This window comes from Anas acuta, chromosome 1 (assembly GCF_963932015.1).
Source record: "Anas acuta chromosome 1, bAnaAcu1.1, whole genome shotgun sequence".
In the NCBI taxonomy this organism is placed as follows: domain Eukaryota; kingdom Metazoa; phylum Chordata; class Aves; order Anseriformes; family Anatidae; genus Anas; species Anas acuta.
Window position 1 is genome coordinate 79,538,461 of NC_088979.1, and position 24,908 is coordinate 79,563,368.

At 51.2% G+C, this 24,908-nt stretch overlaps 1 protein-coding gene across 5 annotated transcripts in view; it reads left to right on the forward strand.

Moving 5' to 3' along the window:
* RAI2 (retinoic acid induced 2) overlaps window positions 1-20,509 on the forward strand; it is a 32,612-nt gene extending 12,103 nt beyond the window's left edge. For 3 of the 5 annotated variants that reach the window (XM_068683901.1, XM_068683942.1, XM_068683922.1), the window contains exon 2: window positions 18,366-20,509. In XM_068683901.1, coding sequence (XP_068540002.1) covers window positions 18,453-20,102 — 1,650 coding nt within the window. In that variant the 5' untranslated portion in view covers window positions 18,366-18,452 and the 3' untranslated portion in view covers window positions 20,103-20,509. Of the gene's footprint in view, window positions 1-902; window positions 996-4,659; window positions 4,763-18,365 lie in introns of those variants that run through there. The other 2 variants (XM_068683911.1, XM_068683933.1) reach the window with 2 other exon arrangements.
* Window positions 20,510-24,908: the final 4,399 nt, after the last annotated feature.

Consider the following 24,908-nt stretch of genomic DNA (forward strand, 5'->3'; position numbering starts at 1 on the left):
CAAAAATTTGGGAGCAGTGTGCAGCAAAATCATCTGCCTGTCATTGTCCATGTTCTTGTCCTTGTCTGTTGCCCGTGTGCGGGTGAGGAGCCCTGGCACAGGCTGCCCAGAGAGCTGCGGGGTCTCCTCCTTGGAGATCTCCAAAAGCCACCTGGGCATGGCCCTGGGCAGCCTGCGCTGGGTGTCCCTGCTTGGGCAGGGCTTGGAGCAGGTGAGCCCAGAGAGCCCTGCCAGCCTCAGCCAGGCTGTGGTCCTGTAATTCTTCAACAAGCTGACTGAAAAAAAAACAGCTTTCCACAGTTTCCACTGTATCTTCTGTACATATGTAACAAATAATACCCTCCCGTGTAAGTAGCTGTACTTGGAAAGGAAAGACATACTACCCAGGTGACTATAAAACAAATGGCTAGCATGCATTGAAGTGCTTGGGGAGGAAGGCGTATCAATTGAGAAAAGACACTTAAGCACCTAATGAAAGTTAAGCAGATCCTTATGTCTACTGAAGTCAGTAGCATTTAAGCATTGCTGTATCTTTCATGAAATAGGGACATACGCACTGATAGCAGCTGTAAGGCTGGAGCTGAAGGTTTTTGAATCCCTGCGTGCGTGTGTAGCTTTACTCTCAGCATCCCCGAGGGCTCTGCAGTTAACTGAAAGAAATGAAATCATGATAAAAAACCTTGCAGCTCTTGATACCCTGGTGCAGGTCTTCGGCTGGAGGTGGGGTAATGTGTGCCCATCTACTGTTTGTCCCTAGCAATCCTGCAGCCAGTGTTTCCAGAGGTGCGAGCTGGTGCTTGGTTATGCAGCCAGCACTTGGGTACGTGTGTGCCGTATTTCTGTAGTCTGTGCTAGCTTTTTGTGCATCTGCCACCACTGAAATGCCTGCACCTTCTTGCCAGCTTTGATCTACTCACCGTCACTGCGCTCCCCGGAGGCAGAGGAATATTACCCGCCCTTGGCAGAGAGCAAGAAGAGGCACAGAGAGATGTCAGGTCGGATTTTAAAAGTTATTTTCACATCCAGATATGCAGAGACACCTCGGGGGGGATTTTTCCAGACCTTGTGTCTGTGTACTCCAGGCCATGGCTGCCTACAAACCCAGCTTGCTCGACCTTACGTGGGGGGTTCGTGGCAGGGGACGTGAAGGTGCATCTCCCTGCTCGAGAAACCTACCTGGCTACTGTGTGTGAGGAGGTGAGGGACCAGGGATGTGCAGATGACCAGAAGAAAAGGCAAGAGGGTAAGCAGCCAAAGTAATGTATGTACGAGGGCGAGGAGCGCTGCGTGCTTCTGTCGCCACTCCATTGGAAGGATGTGTGCAGCTTGTGAGTATCCATTAATTAGTGATGTGTTTGCTCCGTGCTGGTGTCAATAAAACCTTAATAGTACATGGTACCGGCCTGTGATTGCTTCCTTTTTTTCACATCCCCTCGTGAAGATGCGTGGCTGTCAGTGAGTGCAGTTGTGCCCTGTGTACAGTGTATATCACTGTGGCTGATGATGTAGGAAAGGGGCTGTAAAATTGTTCAGCAGCTAGTTACCTCCCATGTTGTTTTTTCCCTTATGGAAAGGTCTTAGATATGCAGTACTTGCATACACAAAATAATCAACATTGTTCTTTCTTTTGGTGAAACATGCTAATTCTTAAAATGGCTCCTGCCCAGGCATTGCTGGCTACACTTAGTGCCTGCAGTGCGATGGGTTAGCAACAACAACAGCAAAGGCTCTCCTTCATTTCCTTTATATGCACATCGTGCAGCTTTTCAAACAGTGCATCAAACAACACCGACTGGAAATTTCCAGGCCCATTTCCTGTCTGGTGCATGCTCATAAAGCAGGATTGTCTGTACAGTACGTAGCTGCAGTACTGCAGAAAGTCAATAAAGAGCTGACCACCTCACCTCTATCAAAAGCAGTTGAGAAACCCTGCCTCATCTGCCTTATTAAAACCACACTTGACTCCTGCAGAGAGACATAGCTGGAAACCTTGAAGAGAAGGAATAAAAAGGAGGCTGAGCTTGCAGTGAGTATTCTCCTTCTAGCTCTTACAGTAAGGTTAAAGAGTGTTTATTGTAAAATGAACCAAAAAGGCAGATTCATTAAAATGTTGCATAAGTGTGCGCATTTTGCTTGAACTTCTGACTCTCCCGCATACAGTATGACACAGAGATAAGATGATTCGTTATTGCAGCAATGAGTAGATTTAAATAGCTCCCTAATGGATTTGCATTTTCAATTTAAGGATGTATATGCATATATATGTGCACGTGTGTGTGTAGTTATTGTTTGTAAAGAAGGGCATGTTGTAGAAATAGATGTGAGAGGTAGGATTTATGCTGCAAAACGTATTTCAGTATGTGCTTGGAAGGCTGCTTGTTTTTTTATTCCTTATATAAGAGTAATCGATTGAATGTTTGCCAAGCTTTCAGTAGGATCCATCAGGAGTCCCCACCCCCACCTTCTCAGGGCCTGCTAGCTTTTTCTCACCTTAAAATGAAAAAAAAGAAAGAACTTTAACAGAAAGATCATTGCTTTAGCTTAATACTGTAAGATTTCAGAGATTGAATTTTCTGATAGTAATGAAATGAACCCTGAGTTGTGCCATGAATTTGATTGCAGCTAATTTGATTTTTGAGATGCTCGACAAAGCTAGCCCATTAGCTTTAGCCTCACATACTTTGGATTTGTACGAAGCAGTATTTATATATATATGTGTGTATATATAAGATGAAAATCTCTCTGGTAGCTCAGTTGTTTGTAACAATTAGTGTCTGTAAGTAGTTACTAACTATAGCCCTGCTGCACGCAGTATCCGGTGCGTTGCTGGCCATTAATCGTGCTGTGTTTATCACTGTGGTGGCACAGGGTTGGTTTGTCTTTTCACAAGGAGAAACACTGCTGAGCATTTCAGCAAAGAGACCTACACAAGCTCCGTCCTGCAGCTTTTTCCAGTTCAGATCTTCATGAGACCGGTCATTTGAATAGGAGCGACTCGTGTCAGAAAGGATTTTTTTGGCTGAAATTCACAATTTCTATTTATTTGATGTGCCTCCGCTGCGGAGTGGAGTGCTCCGGTTGTCAGTGTCTGCCAAGAGGGAATGATATCGGGGTGGGGCATCCCTCAGGACGACCCCAGTGTCTTGCCTGTTCTCTTTACACTGTTTACTCTTGTTCAGCAGTTAATAAGGTGGTGGAAGATAGCCTTTTATATGTATATATGTAATATATAAGCAACTCCAGATAAGGAAGCATTTGGTGATGTCAGAAAACTAACGGCACAAGGCTACAGATAACCGGGAATAGCATTGAAGGGTTGATCGTGTCGGGGGGAAACAGAAGGAGGGATCTGCAGCTGGGGGAGATTGGTCACTGTGGGAAAAATTAAGGAGGATGCTGTTTACAGGACGGGGGATTAAGAGGAACCGGGGAGGGAGGAGGCGAGCCGCGGGGCCACGCAAGTTGGGAGCGATGCCGAAAGTTTTCCAGGCGATGTCCAAAGGTTGAGCCGCAGAGGAGACAACTGCCACGAGCTGATCATCGCCCGGGGAGCTGCCAAAGGTTGGTCCTTGATGCAAAAGGTGCGACAGCTCCCGCACTGCCACCACCTTGGGATAATTTGGAGACGTCGCGTCTGACGTTTCTCAGGCAATGCTAGCTAGAAAGGAAACAATTTTACACATCAGCAGTTTCTTATGATTAATAATATTATCCTGCCTTAATTGAAAAATGGGCTGGGGCCCTTAAGAAAAAAAACTAAGCTGCAGGAATTAGTATCTAGCCTCTTTCTGATGAATGTATATTTTTACACGCCGCATATTACTGTCTGTGCTTTTAGGAATAATAGTGCAGCGTATTGTAATAAAAAAATCGTCCTGTGCTGTTTGTAGCTGCGTGGCACCGTGCTGTCTGGCTGAGTTGACTTTAAGAGCCCAAATGCTCGGGCAGAGTCAGTGTGAGGATGCTGAAATCCTTTTAGAGGGAATTTATGTACAAATAGGAGGGTGATGTGTAGGCTCCGGGCTTTGCTATCAGTTGTTATTGCTGAGAGATATTCACAGGCAGCTGATGCCAGACATAGCATTAGCGGTAGTCAGCGTCAGTGCCTTTGTGGAAAGTCGGTAATAAAATCAGAGAGGGCTCCTGTTTGCGTGATTTTCAAACATCGGTGAATCATTTTACGCGGCAAAGTCAATTGCTGCTGGGGTGAGCTTGTGCAAGGGTCTCTGCGAGCCACTTTCTCTACCTAAACAAAGCTGGAGAGGGAGCAAGAAAGCTGCTGCCGAAGGAGGGGGGGTGTGCTGTGCCCGGCGGGCAGCTGCAGCCGCCTTCTCCTCAGAGGACCACAGCTTCAGCAGCCCCCAGGGAGTGCCTGAAATCACAGAGATGTGCGAGACGCCAGCGTAGCACCTCGAAACGCAGACGCCCTGTTCCCCCCACCTAGAGCTTGCAGGTACTCCCATTAGCTTCAGCGCTGCCAACCCAAACACTGATGAGTCAAATCTCCCTGGAAACCATGCAGTGCAGAAACCCGTGCGTCTGGAGTCACTGGTGCTGCTCTGTGTCTCCGGCAGACAGGCACGAGAAGCTCTCCTCCTCCTCCACCTCCTCCTCTTCCTCCTCTTTCTTCTCCTCCTCCTCCTCCTCCCCGGGGAGCTGCGATGGCCGCGCTGCGCAGGGAGAGCTGGAAGGAGGAGGAAAGGCCGGGCTGGGAGCGAGGCGGGTGCAGGATGCTCGCCTGAGGACTCAGCCAGGATCAAAGGTCTGTTTGGCTACCTTCTCCTTTGTGTTTCGGCCCGTGTCCCTGTTAACGCAGACAATGGGGAAGTCGGTGTTAAAGTGCTTCCTTCCATCCCTCCGTCCTTCTCCCCCCGCCCGCCCCCGTCTTCTTCGTCCGTCCCTGGAGGAAACGCGCGCCTCTGCCAAGATCCTGCCTCGCGAAAGTAAACAACCCGAAATTACAATAAAATGCTGAGATGTGCTGGGCCTGACACTCAGGAGCCGCACGGTGGAGAATTATAAAAAGGATCGTCTATAGATAGCCTTCGTGAGAGAGAAAATATCCCTCGTCTCGGGCGGGTCTCAGAACCGAGCACGAGGACAGGGTGGATGCAGAAGAAGGGATTTCTTCCCCAGACCCTAAGGTCCTTAGGAGGTTTATCTCGCAGCATCTGTCAGCAGCTCACTGGCACATCGGTGGTTGGCTGTGGCACAACGCTGCCAATATTTGGGGCTCTGCCCTCGTGTGCCCATATGTGCTGCCGTTGCGTGATGTTTTAGGAGCCGGTAGCGCACTGCAAGCCCCCCCAGGTGCATAACGTGAGCTGCAACTTGTTTCCTCCAGGGTTCTTCCAAATAATTCAGACTATGGCAGCCCTAAATGGAGGTGTAATCCCCGGGAGATGAGCCGCCTTGGACGCTTGCCAGTGTAGCAGGCTGGGTAATCTGCACTGTCATCAAGATTTGCGGATTAGCTCCAGTGAAGCTAGTTGGCTTTGACGTTTCATTAGGGAAGTTTTTGGGAGTTTTTCATCCCCGCTCTTTCTGCTGTGAAATATAGATGAGGTAGTTGTGTTATCCTTGCACCTTTTAACATTTGTGCAAGTCGATACCGGCACTGCAAACATCTCTGAGCCACTGAGGATTTTTTAAATCATTGCCTGTTTAGGAAAGACTCACTGGGTCAAAGGCTAATTTTGTAAAGGATCTGCTCTCCCCGGTGCTAACCAATAAATTTTCATCTGGGTAATGTAAGTTACCGAAATGTTACCTCCCAAAGAAGGGATAAAAGCAAACGCTGCTCATCCTATAGCCTGCAAATATTTAGAAAAGTGACCCAGAGCATCAGTAAGATGGCCACTCATCAAGGTCTCGCAAGAGCCTTAGAGGGCATTTATTTAAAAATCAAAATGCTAAATGTAGGGGAAAGAACCGTGCGTGTGAGGAGGCCGCGTGTAGCAGTGACAGCGCCGTAAATTGTCTGCAGGGTTCAAGGGAGCGGGGAAGGACACCGTGTCCTGAAGTCACTTGTTCCCAGCAGAGACGTCTCCGCTGATAAGAGCCGGTTGTTGTTTGTGGTGACAGTGATCGAGGAGGACAAGGTAAAGGCTCACCCCGTGAGCTCCTGCAGCGTTTTTCAGAAAGCGGGATGTGGCCTGCTTTATTTATCATAGCTAGAAGCGTGCCAAGGTTTCCTGCCTGCTGGAGAGCATGGGTGCTTGTCCTTGGAGCTTCTTTTGCAGTCTCCCTAATGCCTTCCCAAATTTTCTCCACAAATGCACCCACAGGGACCAGCGATACCTTTGGGTATTTACCTTGCTCTACTAAAAAAATACAGAGTTTACATAAGTGTTGGACAGAATTTTTTAGGGCTTCAGCAATTATCCATCATTCATGTCACGGTAAACTGGGTGTGAAGAGACCTTTGTAGATCTGGAATAACAAGGAGTTGAACTGAACTGCTGTGGAGTGTTTCTCTGAGAATTTTATTTTAGGGAGAGGGGCACGTTCAGTCAGCAGAAACGCATCCTACATGAAGGGCTGAACACCTTGCAGGTGGAGAGGTCTCGATTTGGGATAAAGCAGCATTTCCTGCAGCATGCATTCCTGCAGTCCAAAAGATGGAGAAAGAGAATATGAGTGTCTGTGTGTGTGCATGTGCACGTGCACATACATACTGTTCCTGTTGAAGGCAAACATCAATTTTGATGATCTGAATATTGATAGAGCAGTTTAGGAATAGTTTGTCCAGGGAAGGTGTTTGCACTGTTGTATTTGCCAGCCCCGTGAAATCAGACAACCTTTCAATCCATAAATCACAGCACAGTATTTGCCGATCCAATTTCCACGGTTGCACTGAGCAAGCAACGCTATCCAAAGAACATTATTTAATCAAAGCAATAAAACCAAAAAAACTGTATTGATTCTCCTTTGGCTTCTTCAGGTTCTTGTTCATTTTGGCCTTCGAAGATATGTTGATGTGTTTCAGCTGCCATTTTATTTAGTTACTTTATTGCTAAGATTGGAGGCTTTTTGCTAAGTCATGGTAACCCTTTGCTGTAAAGCTTGGGACATTCTCCGTGGTGTTTGCAGGTTGGGTGTGACACACCTTTTCTAGCCATTTTTGCTGTTTTGCTGATTTGAGACCTCAGGGAGCCCAAGGAGGGCTGTGGAAGAGTGCGTGTGCCTGCCCGAAGACGCCTGTTTGCCTCACCTGCCTTTTTGCAGGGCGGCCAAAACACTGCAATTCTTCTCCAGCTTTCAAAGTTATGACAATGCATCACTGCCTCGCTTGTGGCCAGAGGTGTTTTTCATCCGTCTTCGGCAGCTGTTGCAGAAGGACAGTAGACATCTCACGGTGAGGCTCGGTTCTGCAAGCTAAGGGCACTGCATCAATCAGCGGCCCTTCATTTTCACTCCCTCTGACTCTTCCCCAGTAAACTCAAATTTCCATCCCCTCGGTTTCAGGTGTTCTTTACAGCTTCGTGCATCTTATCCCTTGTGTCAGCAGCTCTAGTTTTTTTTTCCTCTCATCATCATCTTCCCTACAGCAGTCACACATTGATTTATTTTTTTTGGACATTTTCCTGCCCAGAGGACCCTGCGTTGGGCCCTGCACCATCTCACTCTCTGCAGCAGGCACCGGGTGTCCCCAGAGCTGGGTCCTGCTGGTCTCGCTGCCCGTGGCAGGTCTCCATGTGCTCCCACTTCCTTCCACAGCAGCCGCTCCTGGGGATAAATCACGAGGAGCATCAGCGGAGTGGGCTCTCCTGGGAGGATGTGCGAAGGATGAGATGAGTGGTGGTGTTTGGTGCCTGCTATCAAGTGGTCCTTTGATCTGGAGACAACCCAGAGGTCCTTGCAGCTCTGCGATGCAGATGTCAGGAGCTCTTCATCTTATCCTCCTTCCCTCTCTCTCTGCCCCTTGCTTCAGCTTTTTGGGACGTGCTCCTGACCCCGTGGGCCGGCTGTCCTGTCTGCTCGCTGAGGTAGCTGCGCTCCTGGAGTCCTTCCCCTACACCTCGCCGAAGCTGTTGCACAGAAGTCCCACCAAACTGAAGGTAGAGCTTCACAGCCCGTGGGACCCGATATTAGGGCTAACTGCATTTTTCCCTTGGGATCAGCAGCAGACTTCTGAGGTGGGTGAGGAGAAGAAACTGGTCATACTGACCTGCAAGAATCCCGAGCCTGTACGCCATCCTTTTTTCCAGACATATTTGCAAGGAAAGGGCTGCAAGTGAAGCACCTGAGGGATGATGTGGCAGCCTGACCTCGTGAATGTGCTGAACAACGGCTGTGTGCAGACACTTGTGCTCGCTGGTCAGCACGGTTGTCATCCCCGGCTTAAAAATAGCTCTTGTTTTTCCTTTGTTTTACCCCCCAAACTTACTCTCCGAAGGCAGCTGTGCCTGTCGCATGTTTAAAACAGATTTTTCTTCACTGGGCGTATGGAGGAAGGTAGAGGAAGTGATAAATCTCTAGAACCAGTGTGATAAAACAAACCATCTCTGAGGGCCAGGCACTGAGCCTTTCCCTCACGCAGTGCCGTGGTGTGGCTGCCCCACGGATGGTAAGGTGAGCGCTGCCTCGGTGGGACGAGACTGCCAGAAGGTGGCTCTTGTCATCGGGCAGGGATGCCGGGGTGAAGCTGCACGTCTGGGCTGCCATCTGCCAGCAACAGATAGATTTGGGGAGCTGGAGGAAGAGAATCCACCGCGGTTGGAAGAAAATAAGTAACAACTCTTGGGGGGGTTGAGGATTTATGGCTTTTCTTCCCGCTAATAATCTGAAGAAAATCCATCATCCTTCCTCCCTGGTTTTGACACGGGAAATACTTTGTAGTTAGTTATTTCCTGCACTCCCTGTTAGCATCAAATCGATAACAGGGTCAAACTACCAGCTACACGCTCGCCCCTTTCTTCCCCGTGCTGCTGCTGCTGCTGCTTGGAGCTGGGCAGCAGCCGGCTGCGGATCCCAGCGGCGCGGCTTCTGCAGCCCCACGTGTCCACGATACTGATGCCCTGCAGGACAGCGGCTCAGCTTCTCTCCTACAAGCTCTGGGCCACCTCCAGGTGGGCACCGAAGGGCTCCAGCAGAGGCTGGAGGATGCAGGGCGGATGCTTTCGGCTTGCCGTTGTCCCCCATCTGCGAATCTCCGAGGTGCACTCGTCTCCTGAGTCACATCCGTGTCACCCGCCGGGCAGCGGGGTGCTGGGGGATGTTGTTCTCGCGTCACAGGGATATTTTCGGGCTTTCTTCTCACCGTGACCTTTCAGCCTCCTACCGCATTTCCTGTGAGAACGGGAGCTTGTCCTTTCCCAAACAACGTCTTGGTTTCTTCGGGCGTTTTCCAAGGCAATGCGCATGAAAGGGCAAGCTAGGACTGCTGGAAAAACTGTTAGGTGCCTCTCCCGTCTTCTGAACATTACCTGCTTGATTATTTCTGTCCTGGTAGAAGGGTTTGAGAGTAGACATCAAAACAGGTTTCCTTCTGTCATGACCACTGCATGGCCAAGAAGTGTCGCCTCTCCAGCGGTCGGGCACGCAGGCAGCCCTGCTCCCTGAATGGCAAGCGGACCACCAGCAGCCACGATCTTGATTTTAGATGATGCCACAGAAGAAAATTCCATCCTGATGTCTGAATGATCTCAGTTCTTTTCTCTATACCTGAAATTGCCAATTAAACAAAACCATTTCTGGTGAGCCAAAAAAAAACCACCTAGCCCCTTTGGAATTAAATTGTAAGAGGGTCTGTTTTCCTCTTGGCTCAGTCAAAAGGCTTTTATTTGATAATGTTCAGATTTTTACCCACCAAACACATAATTCTTTTGGTTTTAATTAAAGATTTTTTTTTCCTTTGCACTAGACTGATGCTAAACTGGATTCACTAAATCTTCTTATGCTGTAAGTAGCAGTGACCCAGATAAACACATTTAAAAATTCAACTACTGAAACTACGCTGTGTTGCCTTTGTAATATGCAGCGAGAGAAATCTAAAATAATTCTATAAATTTACAAGGGTGGCACGCAGCTTCAAATCATTAAAAGTAGATTCATAGACTAATTTAATTCTTCTAAATTACATGCACAAATCTGCAGGAAAAAAAAAAAAATTATACTTGGAGTCAGATGCTTGAAAGTTACAAAGAGGCCTGTGAAAAAATTGCTTTATCCTTCTGCATCTGTACTTTTGCAGAAAAACAGAGGCCTTTTGGAAAAGAGGGGCTCATTGATTGTGTGTTTACGAATACATTCTGCTGCAGGCACACAGGGCCACGAACACAGGTAACCACGAAGAGGTTGCATTGCTTTGCTCTTCTGTGCCCGAGCTCATAGCGCTGGTGGTGTTTTGGTGTCAGGGCTGGGATCCAATCCCACCAAGCTCACCACGCATCCAAAGGCATGGCCTGGGGGAGACTGCGTTGACAGACGTGGATCAAGACATGGACATGAAGATGTCTCCATTGACTGTATCGAGATGAGGACATCAAGACTCCTCCATTGAATGGGTCAAGACATGGACATCAAGACTTCTCCATTGAATGGATCGAGACATGGACATTGCCAAAGCACCTTGTTTGCCTAGGTTTAAGCAAACCCTTTCCAAAGCCCCCAAAATTGTGGCTCAACAGTGAGTGACAGGATACTACCAGTGGTTTCAGATGTTCATTTTGTGTGTTTTCTGCCAGATCATGGGATGGAGGCTGGTGCCACAGCCCGCCAGCCGGCCACGCAAGCTGGTCCCCGGGTGCTGGCAGGGAGGGCTGGGGGGCGTCTCTCGCACCCTATAACTTGCCCAAACGCGGAGGTTCACTTTTTTTTTTTTGTTTTGGTGAATTTTTAGACCACAGAGTCAGCTGTGTTTACACAAGGAAGAAATATATGCTATCGGGGACAATCGGATAATAAACAACCTTTAATTAGCGCAAAAGATGCAACGGGACCTAATCTTTCAGTGCCTGTTTAGACAGCCAAACCTAAACAGCAGGGTCTGTCGCCCCACAACGCTGCTCTGGGGGGGCCAGGGGAGCCCCAGGCTGCTGCCACCATCCCAGTACCCATAGCCGGGTGGTGATGAGGGGCTCAACCCAGACCGGGGACTGCATCATGATCCGGGGATGGTTTGCAGCGGATGAGGATGCTGCCCCCTGTATTCGGTGGGTGCTCAATGGCTTGTGTTTTGAGCAGTTTCTTTGTTTTGTTTTGTTTTGTTTTGTTGATTTTCCAAGCTTAATTCCAGCACAGAAGACCCTGGGGTGGCAGTGGTACCCCTCCCTGGCAGCCATCCCACCCAGACAGGCTTCAGTGGGGAGACACAATGAGCTAGGGCATGGTTTGCCCATGGAGACTCTCGTTTGGTGTGTGGTTTGCTTGGCATCCCCAGAGGAAGGGCCCATCAGGATGTGTTCCTCTGCAGCGCAGCATCGCCTCAGCAGGCACCGAGGTGGCCTGCAGGATGAAGACTGACAGAAAAATTTGCTCCGGAGCTGCACCAATGTGCCGAGCCATCCCTGTCCCTCCGGGCGTCTTTCTGCGCTGCCTCCCGAACGCCACAGCTCCCAGCCAGGCTGTCGGAGTGGCCCGCCGACACTCCCCGAGGACTTTCAGTCGATGATGATGGATTGCACCGAGCCATTAATGCAGCGGTCTCATCTGGGAAAGACGTAATTGCCGCTCCGTGTCCCACCGTTCCTCTGAGTTTTTTCAGCACATGTGATAGCGCGCCGTGATGGGAAGGGCTGGTGACGAGCGCCGCAGTAAATATGTCAGGGGCATCAGGGGCATCCTTCCATCCTGCTGCCAGCCAGCCGACAGCGAGGTGGGGACGCGATAATCACAAAATTTGGTGTGACGTAGTCATAGTGACGGATGCGCTCTCCGAAGGTGTGATGGAAAAGCATGGGCAGCACCGATTTGGTTTCCTCTCGCAAGGCATATCTGTAAAATAGGTTTGCGTTGGCTGGTTCCTGGTGTTAGGGAAATAATATTTACTTTTGGACCTTGATAGGAAGGGGGGAAGAGGAAAGCTGGGGGAGCACAGCTGCAAGGAGCAGCAAGCGGGGCGTGCGCCTCCCTGGAGCCATGCTGCTGTAGTCCAGCCGGTGAAAACCTGCTGAAAATCGGTGAGGGCTTCTCATTGCACACATCCACAGTGCAGGGTGGCATCTCATGCTGCTGCTGTCTGGCATCCAGAGGGCTGGCACCTCATGCATGACAGCAGGACCAAGGGAACAGGTCATCCCTGCCTCTCCCCGTCAGACCAGAAAAGGCTCAGTGCAGCCACCAGGGTGAAAGGCAGCGTGTAAAAGGGTGTGAGAGAAAATGATGCTCTTTTTCCTCACATCGCAGGGATCCTGTGTTTTTCTGTCTTTTAAACACAATGCCTGCATCTGCTTACAAATTCTTGCAAGGATGAAAATGAGGGGTTGCTTTCTCTTGAAAGTTTTTCCATCCACGTAGTTTTAGATCAGGTGGGGCAAGAACAGGGTGAGTTTGAAATCTGACGTGGCTGTGCTTTCTGCTTCAAAATCAATGCTAGCATGATGCTGATGAAATGCTGGGGTTGGTAAAGGGGTCAGTGAGAGGGAGAATCCAGTGAATCTGGAGCTAGGAATACAAAGCTTGGACTGGCAAACTGAACGAGCTTTGGGTTACTCGAGTCAGTGGGGGAGGATGAAGCATTAAATAACCACATTTTGCACTGCAGAAGGGAAGAGTCTACCCTTTTGCTCCCCAAACAGCACCCCCGTACTGCTGCACCTTGGTAGCTGACCATGCCCCTGGGTGAGACCCTGCCACAGGAGGAGAGAAGCTGATGGCTCCATGTTGGGTTCCCTGTGCTCGGTCTTCTCATTTGGGCCTGGATTCAGGGAATTTCTTCCCTGCAGTCACAAACTGGCTTCTGCTCATTCATCCCTGTGGCCTCGAGAAGGTCCAGCGAGGAGGGCCAGGCACGTGGAGGTGCTGGGGTGGGCGGGGTGCCCATGGTGCCGGTGGCATCTCCCTTGCTTCTGAGCTGCTGGACCCGTGGAGGGTTGCCCTGGTGGGCATCGCTGGTCAGGAGGCACCTGAAGATGATGAAACATTGTGGCGTAATGGGCCCAGGGTCAGGTGTTTCACCTGCAGAAGACCCATAGCAGCTTAAAAATGGATTTTGACTTGACCTGGTCAGGTGAAATGGGGTGACTGGTGTGCATAGAGGTCCCCATCACGTGTAGCTGGGAGTGACACAGTCACCTCGTCCCGAAGGGACAGGCAACGGGGGCAGCCTTCGCCACACCAGTTCTCGTCAGGGTAGTGGGAAAGATCAAGTGAACGCAAGAAAAACATCTGAGCCTGGGATTGGGGAACTGCGTCAGGACAAAACAGGGAGCCAAGGGTTTCTGAGCAGGGAACAAATCTCTGCCGAGGAGCTAATGAGGCTTTGAAGTTGTTTAACTGACATCAAACTCTGCAATCCTTTGCAAGAGCTGCAGTGCTTGGAGCACTGCTTAATAAAGCTCTTGACTGGGAAAGGAGCAAATATTTTATCAGGCTGAGTGCTTTTTGTTGCGGGTTTGGGGGGAAGCGGGACGGGCAATTACATTTAATTGGTGTCCTTCCCCTCCTGTTATCATTGGGGTATCGATTGCTGGGAAAGCAGAATGCATGTTTTCTAAAATTTACTGTAAAGCGACGGCTCTCTTGTTTGTTTTGTTTAGCTCTGTGCTCTCAAAACAGCTCATTTTTCTTTGCTTCGCTGGCAAATACAATGTTTTGATTGAAAGCGATACCAAATAATCAGTTAAATGGGATATTTAATGTCAGGAAAAATTGTTTAAAATATTTTTTCCCATAGGAAAATCACGCAGTTCGCTTTTCGAGCCTAAGAAGCCTCTTAGTGCCAGCACGAGCCGCCTTTCTCCGTGCAGTCTTGCTCGAAAAGCCAACGTGTGGGCGCAGCGCGTGTGTAGGCACCGTGCGGGCCCAGGTATGGTGCACCTCGGGAGCTACGGTGTCAGCGCTGTCCCACACAGATTTTCACCTTTAATTTACAATTTCTGAGGCTGCTGCCGTCTCGCCCTTCTCTGAGGAAGAGCTGCGGCCCTTCTCTGGACAGAAACGGGGAGCATGGAAGCCGCAAGGGCCTGCGAGGTCGAAGGGATGTCAGCGGCCTGGGCAGCACGTGAGCCAGCAGTAATTACGGCTGGCAAATTTATATTTGTCCTTCGCGTGTCAGGTTTAATGCATCGGATCGCTGTGCGCTGTCTGAGTGGGTTGGGCTTGCTTCAGGCTCTCGTAGTATGCCAAGGGGGGGGGAAATAAACCACATCTGGAAAGGTTTTCTCCTCAGAAAGTTGCTGCGAGGTCCTTCCCACCGCACAGTCTGGAGGCAGGAGGGACTGGGATGTGCGGTGGATGTGAGAGACTCGAGCAGTTGGGAATTTTTATCGAGGCCTCCCAGTCGAGTGTAAAAATTCACTGCAGGTTGAAATGTGTCAGGCCAGTGCTCCGCTCATCCCCCAGCGCTGTCTGCCTGTCCCCTGCACATCGCCCTTGGGAGGGAAGGCACCGGTTTCGGATCTGTGACAGGATTTTTTTTTTAAATTGGCCTGATTTGTTTTAAAATGAGCAGAAAGTGACCCCTCTCCTCCCCAGAAGGGATTGCAGACTATGGGCTGTTGGCAACAGCAGTGCAGTTGGTGGATCTGTTGGCCTCGCCCCGCTCGTGCAGGCCCGCTCGGGGTGTCTCACACATCGAGCCCCTTTCTGGAGGTGACAGGGCCACATTTGGGGTGTGTCTGTCAGCCAGCAGGAGGACGAAGGGCTGGTTGTCTTAACAGACACCCTGCAGGGGTCTCCTCCTCTCCGAGGGGGTCACCACCAGCCTTCCCAGTGCCTCTGCACCCAGCCAAGACGGCAACACCAGCAGTGTTGGTGGGGAGGTGTGATGCGAAGCCTTTGCTCTTGTTGGGCGGCAGCGACACAGAACAAAAGTCATGGGATGCAAGATGATTTATAGGTCCTTGCTGTCAGTACGTGCCCTGGCTGCCCCCTTGCTTATTTACCGCGGATGGATGCGTAAGGATGGGATAGGCTTTGGCTGCTGAGGACAGGTGGGTCCAGTTTGAGGTCCTTACACAACCCAGTTCATGCCATTAGGTCAAGAGATCGAACTGGGCTATGCTGGAGCACCAGGACCACTGCATGCATTGCACCCACAGTGTGGAGAGCTGCGGTCCCACACAACAGCCCTGAGAAAAGTTTGCGGCACGGCCATCAGCAGGGGATTAAAAAAAACATGCCAGAGTTATCGCCGCCCTTTTAATGGCATTTCTGTACAGCTAACATATCATTTCCTGTAGAGTTACACACATCATTGCCTACTGCCATGAACTTAACTCTTATCAGCACCCCGGTGGGAAAACCCCAGATATTTACAATAGCTTTCTTTTCAATGTTGGGAGCTTATTTTCAATTAAAACAAACAGCAAATTAAATATTAAATAGATAAGTAGGGAAAGTGAAATTAATTGATTTTCCGACACTGAGGTGAGGTAGGCAGAGGAAACTTAAGGCAATTTCACTGAGTTGTATTGCCTCCCTTTGCATTTATTAGGTACATGAAGCTAAGTTTTAAAAACTGGGCAACTCTTAATGTTTCATGCGCAGTGAAGCAGCAGTCGCCAAAGAAAAAAGCAGCACATGCTTCAGGTCAGTGTATATTAAAGGGGAAGTGTGGTACAGCTCTCTCTGTTAATATCAAGGCTGGAAAGCGCCGTTCAGTCAGAGTCCTCTCCACACCGCCGTGTGTTTTTGTACCCTGTGCTCGACACTCATCGTGTAAAGAGGGAGTCCGGGAGCCACAGGACAGCTCGCTGGGCAGTGCCAGTGTTGTTGGGGAACCACATTTGGCCATGCCTTAAAGTAAAAAGAAAAAAAAAAGGCGACAAGGGAAAGCAGGCATCACTTCAAGGTGTCTGATGGTGATAGATGAGCTCTTCTTTCCCTCGCCTAGATATTTCCTCTGCCCTGTCGCTTTTTAAAGCAGCAGTGGGGGATTTTATTATGTTTTATACTTTCATCCTCTGCGGTTATCTGTCTCTCTCGCCGTGGGTCCGTACGGCATGCTAATCCCTCAAGGCTCTTACACAGCATAATTTTCATCTTAATTTTTCTATTTCTCAATGTTAAACGGCTTTGCCAGGGGAATAGAAGGTCATTTCCTGTCCCCACCAGATCATTCGTTTTCTGTGAAAACACAGAGATCTCACGCTTTGCAAACACACAGAGAAATCAGCAATAGCCGGCCTGGTTTGCAAAACACTCGTCCGTGCCGCAGAACCGAGAGGAGCCGAGGTGCTGCTGCAAGCTGCAGAGGCTGAAGGGCTTGTAAATGGCTCTTTTGAAGAAAGAGGCTGTAGCAGAAGTATGAAATGGCTTTTTAATTCATTAACAAAACCAACAGTGTTTATTTCTTCGACTTGAATCTGCTGAGCAGTCTCCTCATTGTCTTTATTTTTAGAAACGTTAGTTCTTTATTTTTCCGAACAAGACTGGCCTGATTTTTTTTTAATTTTTTTTTTCTGGTACCACTACTTGTCACTTTCTGAATAAGTGATTTTATTTTTCTCCTGCCTTTCTGTGCTTGGGAATCTCTGCCTGCCTGCAGTCTGTTTCAGCCAACGCTGAAAAAGGAAACAAACAAAAAACCTCAGCCCTGTACTTGTGAATATTTTCTTCAGAACATTTCACGAGATGAGAAAAATCATGAATTATTCTCCCTAAGCCAGCAGCAGCAGGGGAAAATGAATGACTCATCTGTTTACTTTTAAAAATCCTTTTTAAAAAAATCAGATGGGCCTGATGATAAATTATCAGAATTTTGCTCGGCCAGCCCCGGCTATTAACTCCTGACGTTGCTGGAGCCTCGCGCTCGCCGTGGCATCGCGCTGCCAGGCCCGGGGATTTACAAGTCTCGGGAGAGACACTGAGATTTCCCGCTCCCCTGCCTTGGCCATGCTTTAGCCTTTGTTCGTGGGCTTGGGTTTTTTTGTCTGTCCCCGTTTTGCTTGCAGGTTCCTGCAGCCAGCTACACGAGCGAGTAATTTATGTGAGTAGCAGAGCCAGTGGAGCTATCCGGGTGTGTTCGGACAGGGATATATCCCACGGCCCAGGCTCCTCACACCCATTTCAGTGTCCTGCTGCCCTCTGTCTCATCTCGCCTGAGCAGCAAACATGACCCAAGGATGCAGGGAAGCACCCAGGGCCAAGCCAGTGCGGTGGTGACAGCGTGCAGTTTGCCCTTGGGTAGCAGGATGCAGTTGCGTGCAGGTGAAAAATGTAAATTTGGGGTGCTTTTGGTGCTTCCCCATGGTAACAGAGTTAAAAATGGACAAGTTTCCATGGTGATTATTACCGCAGGATGCGCTGCTCACTTCAGGAGCGGCACAGGCGGCGTGGCGGTCCTCCAGGCAAAGTCTGCAGGCGTAAATTATTTACCCTTCTAAATAAATGAATGCACAGCAACATTAATTTATTTATATTTTTTTTTCTGGGGGGGGGGGGGAGGCAGGGTGTTCATCTTTGTAGGAAATAGGCTGCAAATTTCGCTGCCATCACGAACAGGAATGATCTCTGCCCTTTTACTTCCATTGACATTTGCTGGGTTTAGATGAAGGCGTGGGCTGGCAAAGTAGATTTGAAGTCGTTTTGGTTTTTATCCCCGCTGTCTTTTACGAACCAGGTGTCTGGTTCGAGGGGCTGCCCACGTTGAGCGGGGCAGGTGCTGGGGTTTGGCTGGGTTTTGCTCTGGGCTTCTTCCCATCGGGGGGAGCGCGGCCGGGCTGCTTTGTGACCCGCCAGAGCTGCTGCACCGACGGCCTGACCTGTGCTGGTAAATCCCTGCAGGACCAACAAGGGGCGGCTCCTGCGGGGGAACCGAGGACCCTCTGCCCACGGCGGGACGTTTCCGAGCTGTGTATGTTTAGAAATGTTGGGTTTTGTGCTTTTGCTGAGCTAAAGCCGTGTGCTGTCATTACGTGAGGCTTTGTTTAGATCTGTGAAACGCAGCAGTGCCTGAGCCCCTGGGGGAGCCTGCCTGCAGGAGGGGTGGTGTCTTGGCTGCAGCCAGCCCTGGAGTCCTTTTAAATTATCTGTGTTTACGGCTCCATATAAGTTCCTCAAAACTCTTCGCACGGCACTCAGGGACGTCTGTATACACAGCACCCGTGTATATATTACTGTGGTGCGCTGTGGAGCCCTTACCCCGAAGCGTGGAGACATTGAGTGGCCTTCCTTCGGCAAGGGGGTCCTTCAAGGCAGTCACAAATATTATGTTAAGGGGGAGATTGATGCAGTGCCTAACCCGTGTTTCTGCCTCGCAGGCCAAGCCATGTCGGTGCCGGTGCCCCCGGCAGCCCCGCTGACGGCGATGTGAGCGCGGCGCCCGCGGAGCCCCGCAGCCCTGCGAGATGGAGGAGCTGTACAAGGAGACCCCGAACCTGCCCATGGACGTCACCAGCCCGCCGGCGGCCATGGCCAACAACAAGCTGGAGAACGGGGTGGCCCAGCTGATCACGGCCGAGGCCTGGAACATCAACTCGGCCGACCTGATGAAGAAGGCCCTGTCCCCGCTGGTGACCGTCCCCGCGCCCTCCATCCTGACTCCGCCGGCCGAGTCGCAGAGCGGGGTGGCGCTGAAGGTGGCGGCCACCGTGCTGCAGCCCATCTGCCTGGGGGACAGCCCTGTCGTCCTGCCCATCCACCTGCAGGTGGCCGGCAGCGCCGCCCCGCAGATGCCGGCCGGCAACGCCACCCCTTATGTCATGACCACGCAGGGCCCCGTCCCGCTGCCCGTCCTCCTGGAGCAGCACGTCTTCCAGCACCTCAACTCGCCTCTGGTGCTGCCCCCCGGCGCCGCCTGCCCCGCCAGCCCCCTGCACGGCGGCCTCTTCCCGGGCTCCTCGGCCCCTGTGGGCCAGCCCCAGCTCCTGGACCCCAAGCCCGCGGGCCCAGGCCAGGAGCCCGTGCTGCCACCCGTCTTTCAGACCCCGGGCTTCGCCGCCGTCCTGCAGGACCTCTTCCCCTCGGGGCAGGGCGCCCTGGGCTCAGCCCCCTGCCAGCTGCCCCCTGACTATGCTGCCCTCCCGCCCCAGGCCTTCAGCTCGCCCCTGTCCCCGCTGGTGCCCCCTGCCACGCTGCTGGTGCCCTACCCCGTCATCGTGCCCCTGCCCGTGCCCGTGCCCATCCCCATCCCCGTCCCCATCCCCGTGCCCCACGGTGCCGAGTCCAAGGTGGCCCCCGACCCGCCCAAGCCCCCGCTCTTCACCCCACAGCCCTGCAAGGGCACCCAGACCCCCCTGGAGAAGGAGGAGACGAAGCCCTTCGACCTCGTCCCCCAGCGGGACTTCCCCCAGCTGAGCCGCCACACCGTCATCAAGATGGGCAGCGACAACGAGGCGCTGGACCTCTCCATGAAGGGGCCGCCCGCGCCACGTGCCGGCGAGGCCACGCCGCCACCACCGCCGTCCCCCGAGGACGGGGCGCTGGACCTGTCCCTCGCCTCCTGCCGCAAGCCAGGGGGGCCACAAGGGGAGGCGGCCGGCACCAGCCCCGCAGCTGAGGGCAGCCCCCCGGCCCCGCCGGCCACCCCCTTCACCCCCTCCAAAGCGCCGGAGGCCGCGGGCAAGGCGGAGGTGAGATCGGCGGGGCCCGGGCCGGGCGAGCTCCTGAGGCCACCCCAGAAGTGGCTGGTGGAGCCGGCGGGGAGAGCGGGCTGCGAGCCCAAGGCCGGTGGCAACAACATCGAGATCGTCAGCACCTCGCAGACAGCCAAAGTCATCGTCTCCGTCAAGGACGCCGTGCCCACCATCTTCTGCGGCAAGATCAAGGGCCTGTCGGGAGTGTCCACCAAAAACTTTTCCTTCAAAAGGGACATGCCCCAGGACTCGGTGCTGCAGTGCTACGACGTGAAGAGCCAGCCCGAGCCCCGGGACAACGCCGAGGCGCTTAGGAAACCTGTAAAGAACAGGAGCGTAAAGCTAAAGAAAATGAACTCGCCCGAAATACACATTCTTCCAATCAAGAAGCAACGGCTCGCTGCCTTTTTTCCGAGAAAGTAAATTATGGGTTTTTAGAATTTTAAGATTATTATGGAAAAAAAAAATAAAATAAAATAAAAAAGATGCACTTGGTTTTAAACTCATTTAAAACTTTAAACTATCTTTGTAAGTTATTTTTGGGGGAAGGGGGAGAGGAGCAGATGTAGAGTCCCTATAAGCTGGGTTTCTTTCCTTTTTTTTTTTGTTTGTTTTTGTTTTTGTTATTGAATTTTGACTTTTCACGGGAAACTGAATAAAAAAGCAACCTATTTTTCAAGCAGATTGCACATTTTGCAGCTTTAATGGAGTAACGGATGAGTCAGAGGGGTAAGAGCTATTTTCACTGCCATGAAGTGCTTTGATGATGTAACTCTTCATAACGGCTAGAATGGAAATTTCGAAATAAATGTTTGTACGTGCTGACCGGCTGCGCTATCTCTGTCGTTTCGTTTCTGAAGGGCTTTTGCCACGCGGAAGGAGAAGTCACATAATTTGTCCCAGCCTGACTATATACAGAAAAGTCGCTTATTGTTAGCTTTGCTGTTTTCTTTGATGGCTGAAGTCGATGCACGTCCTGGAGCAGACTGTGCAACCTCATGGGCTGACAGTGTACAAGCCGCCCACATCAGTGGAGAAATGTGAATGTAGAATGCAAATAAATGGCCTTGGAGGTGATGGTTTGGCACTTGGTGTGTGGAAATCAGCTGGAGACACCCTCCTGTATGCTGGCTGTTAAATTCAGGTGGCTCATGTCTAAAAACCCATCCCCAGGGAAGAACAGCCACAAGAGCAGGAGAACAATTTGGGCGGGACACTGCCTGTGTATGGCTATACCTGTTAGGTAGAAAAACTCCTTTTTATTATTTCTAATGCTGTGTTCCCAGAACAGTGCTGTCTGTGCAGAAGCAGCAGTTGTAAGCCCATCATCTGGGCAATGCAGCACACTGAGTGTGCCTTCCCTCACCCCTCTGCAGCCAAACTCTTTCCAAAAGCCCCCTCCTGAGCAGCTTCGGGAAGGCGGCTGCAGTAGCTCTTGCAATGAGTTGGCCAAAGCAGCAGCCTCTGGCTTAGAAATCCCGTCCTCAGGCGCTGGCATCACCCCAAAATCTGTTGAAACTTGTGAGGAAGGTGCCAGCTCACTATCCAGAAAATGCCTCCGCCTTCCGAAGTCGGGAAGGGCACCACGCTGCTCTTCTTCTGGGCTGAGGTATCGCAGCCCTCTTGCTTAACATGAAAAATCAGGAATTTTCACATGGCAGGGATGCTACACGGCGTCAGATTCTGACAAACTCCTGCTTTTTAAATATTTTTAAAGCCTTTGTTTTTCCCCCAAAGCTGGCAGAACCGGAGACGTTCAGAAGAGCTTAAAGCGCTGACGGATTCATTAATGCTTTGTCATCTGACAGCAGCTTTTTAAATAACCCCGTTCCTAATTGAAAATGCTCGGCTACTTTGCTTTGCTCCTTCCAAGAAACGTCCCCGACGGCATGTCTCACTTCACAGCTGCTGCAGCGCGGAGGCGCAGGGTTTCTAAATCCCTTGGGATGGCCGTCCCCGCTCTCCCTGCCCCGCTGCCTCTGCGGGGCCGGGCTCAGAGCACCAAGATCTTCTGAAAAGGGAGGTTTGGGGTTTTTCCAGGGCTGTGCAGGGGCAGTGCCCTTCAGCGATGCTGGCTGCAGGTGCCCGCAGGCACCATTTGCTCCCACCATCTCTCGTGTGTGGAGCACGAGCCCCACATCCCCTCAGCACGGGGGAGAGGCACTTAATGACACCGAGATCCAGCACCTCCAGCTCCTCCTCGCCGCCAGCAGGTTACGGGTTTTGTGTCTCGGGCCATTAGTTTCCTTTAACTGCTTCTGAAAGTTGTGCGTGAGGAGAAGGCTGGGGAGCCGCGCGTGTGATATACGGGGCCTCCGCTGCTGGTGGCTCGTAATGGAGACGTTAATGCCCCGCCTGATGTTGGGGGGAAAGTCATTAAGCGGTAATGGCAGCAGGAGGAGGATGTTTTACAGTGATGGGGGTGAGCCAGGTAGAGAGAGGAGCAGCACAGCCCCCGGGACGTGCAGCACCAGCAGCAGGAGGGGAGACGAGGTAGCTGAGACACGAGAGCAGGGGGAGAGGCTGAACGTCGCGTCAGGCACTCAACACAGCACAGATAAACCACACGCCAGATAAACCACCCCGTCCTGCACACCCCTGCAGAGGTTTGACCCGCGGGAGATCACCAAATTCATTCAATTCTTGCACGCTGAAGCTCGGATGGGCGCTGAGGTGGCCGCTGAGCGCCCAGGGGAGTGCCTCGGGCAGGCCGTGCCCCTCCGCTCCTCAGCACAGCGATCCAACAGCACGCCAGGGCTAGCGGCCCTGACCAAGGATCTCAGACAATGCAAGCAGCATAAATCAGCATTACATAATATCCCAGTGCCAGATGTTTGGGTTTCTCTCTGTGCTCGAGTTTATAAAAACACGCTGAAGCGCTTGGGCAAAGGCCTTGTGAGCTGGCTGGGACGGGGTCCTGCCTCCCTGCCTTCAGCCAGCCCACCACCACCACAGCAGTGATGTGACTTTGTGAAATTTGCTTTTTTACCCACCTCTCCCTTCTTTCAGTGCTTCCCCCCATGCTTACTAAAAGTTTCTTTTCTCCTAGACGATGCCACAAGCTTGCCAGTGCTGGATGCAGAGCGCCCCACGGCCGCCCTGCGCACCCAAACAAATCCCCTAATTCCAGCGCAGAAAACACATTTTCCACAGTTGTTAAAATCCCGGTATCCCACCCCTGCTAGGAAAATCCGTTCCGTTGTTGAACCATCTGAAGCATTTCTACACATTTGGGGAGAAAAATTACTAACCGCTAAAATATTCAGCACCGCTTCGCGGCCACATCCCCCAGGCTCTCCTGGCACAACAGCGTTAAGGTCTCAGCACGGAAATTACGGGGGTGCTTCCAAACAAAGCGGGGAAAATTAAACGAGCAAATGGCAGGATACGAGCTAATAGAAAGGAGCCTGCTTCCCAGGTAAAGCACCAGCTTTCGCTGTAAAGAAGTCGGTGTTTGCAGGGAGCGCTGGTAATGCAAACCGCATCCCCGCCAGCCCGTGCCCGGCCCCCCCCGGCTCCCGGGATTACTAATGCTCCTCAGCCCGCAGCTGTCTGAGGACGGCTGCATTTTCTGCATTGTTTTAATATCATCCTTCTCACCACATCCTCCCCGACAGCGCTCCCATCCTTCTCTGCTTAAGAGCCGGAGATGATGGGCAGCGTTTTGTCCAGGCCTGGCACCTCACGGACCGGAGCTACCAAAGGGCAGGACACGAAACGAGGAGCTCCCTCCCGCTGGGAGAAAACCCCTAAAAGTGCAAAAAAAGCCCAAAAAGTCCCATCAGTAGGCACGGGAAAGCTACTAAAGGTGGGAGCTGTTGCTGCAGAAGTCATTTGCTGTCTGCTGAGACCTCATCAAAGGGAAGGGACTGAAACCCCACCTGCACCCCAGGCTGTAAATGTATCGAGTGGATTTTGGTAAAATGTGCCCCTTCCGAACACTAGGTAGGTCTTTCCGAAGGGTTTGAGTACAGGATTGTTCCATTTACCCTAAAACCAACAGCACTTCTGGTGGGAAACCAGTTCGCATGCTGGAGGTAAGCAGGACGGGCACTGCGGCTCCCGTGATAGCTGCCAGGAATCGTGCCAATAAAACCCAGGCAGTCGGGGGAGCTCGGATCTCGTGAAGCAGATGTTGGCGTCTGGTCAGATCGCTCCTACCCTGAACCCAGTCAACTAGACTGAGGTGGACTACAGTGAGGGACAGTCTAGACATAAGTAGGATATGAAGACATGAGGTTGTATGAAATTAAACCCCATCCTGTGCTCTTCTGCGGGTGTGACCTGAAGAGAAATCACATCGAGAGCAAATTGGAAGCAGTGGCTCGTTCCATTAGGGAGAAGCAACTGAAGGACAGAACGAGAGGATGCCCCAGGAATCGCGTAGGGAACCCAAGGACTCAGCCCATGCTTGCAGATGAGATCTTCTCGAGAAGTCTTTGGCATGTGATGTTACTGACAGGCCCGTGGGTTCTCCTTTAATCAAACACCACAGCGCTCATGCTAAAGAGACACATTATGATTTGCAACTGGCGAACAGCAAACCAAAGGGAGAAAACCACCCATTTTGACACAAGATGAAGTATTTCACACCCCTTCCATGGCTCAGAGCGTTAACCTCTAACTCTCCGCCTTGAAATCCCAGGTCAAGTAGTCAAAAGACATGAGCTGTGACCCAGCAACCCATCCAAACCTGAAACTGTGTGAGCTCGTACCTCCACCTGGCTTCCTCCTCCTCCTCCGATTTTCCATTACTTCATTCTCCATATATTTTTCTTTCCGTGTTTATTGCACACAAGCCGTATCATTCACCCCTGCCTTCCATTTCTGTTTTCTTTCAAAACATTTAATTTAATTCATTCAAAAACTTTCCCCAACCTGTTCATCTCCCATAACCACACACAAACCCAAAGACAGTTTACAATTAATGCACTACGGTGAGCGCAGAGATACATGGAAGCAATACGTTCCCTGTGGCTGAGCTGAGCACTCCTTGCTCCGGTCCTTTGAAAATACACAAAGCAGCATTAAGTTAAAACACAGCAAAACAAAAAACCCACACCCACAAAGCAGCCACCGCTGCCCACTGAGCCTGATAAGCAAAAGCTGCCATCTCAGGCACAGCACCGGCAGGATTTTGGTGCATTGCTCAGGTGGACCAAAGGCATCTCTGGGCTTGCAGTGGTGAAACAGAAGGAAAACAGATCCCCTGTGGAGAAGGGAAAGCAG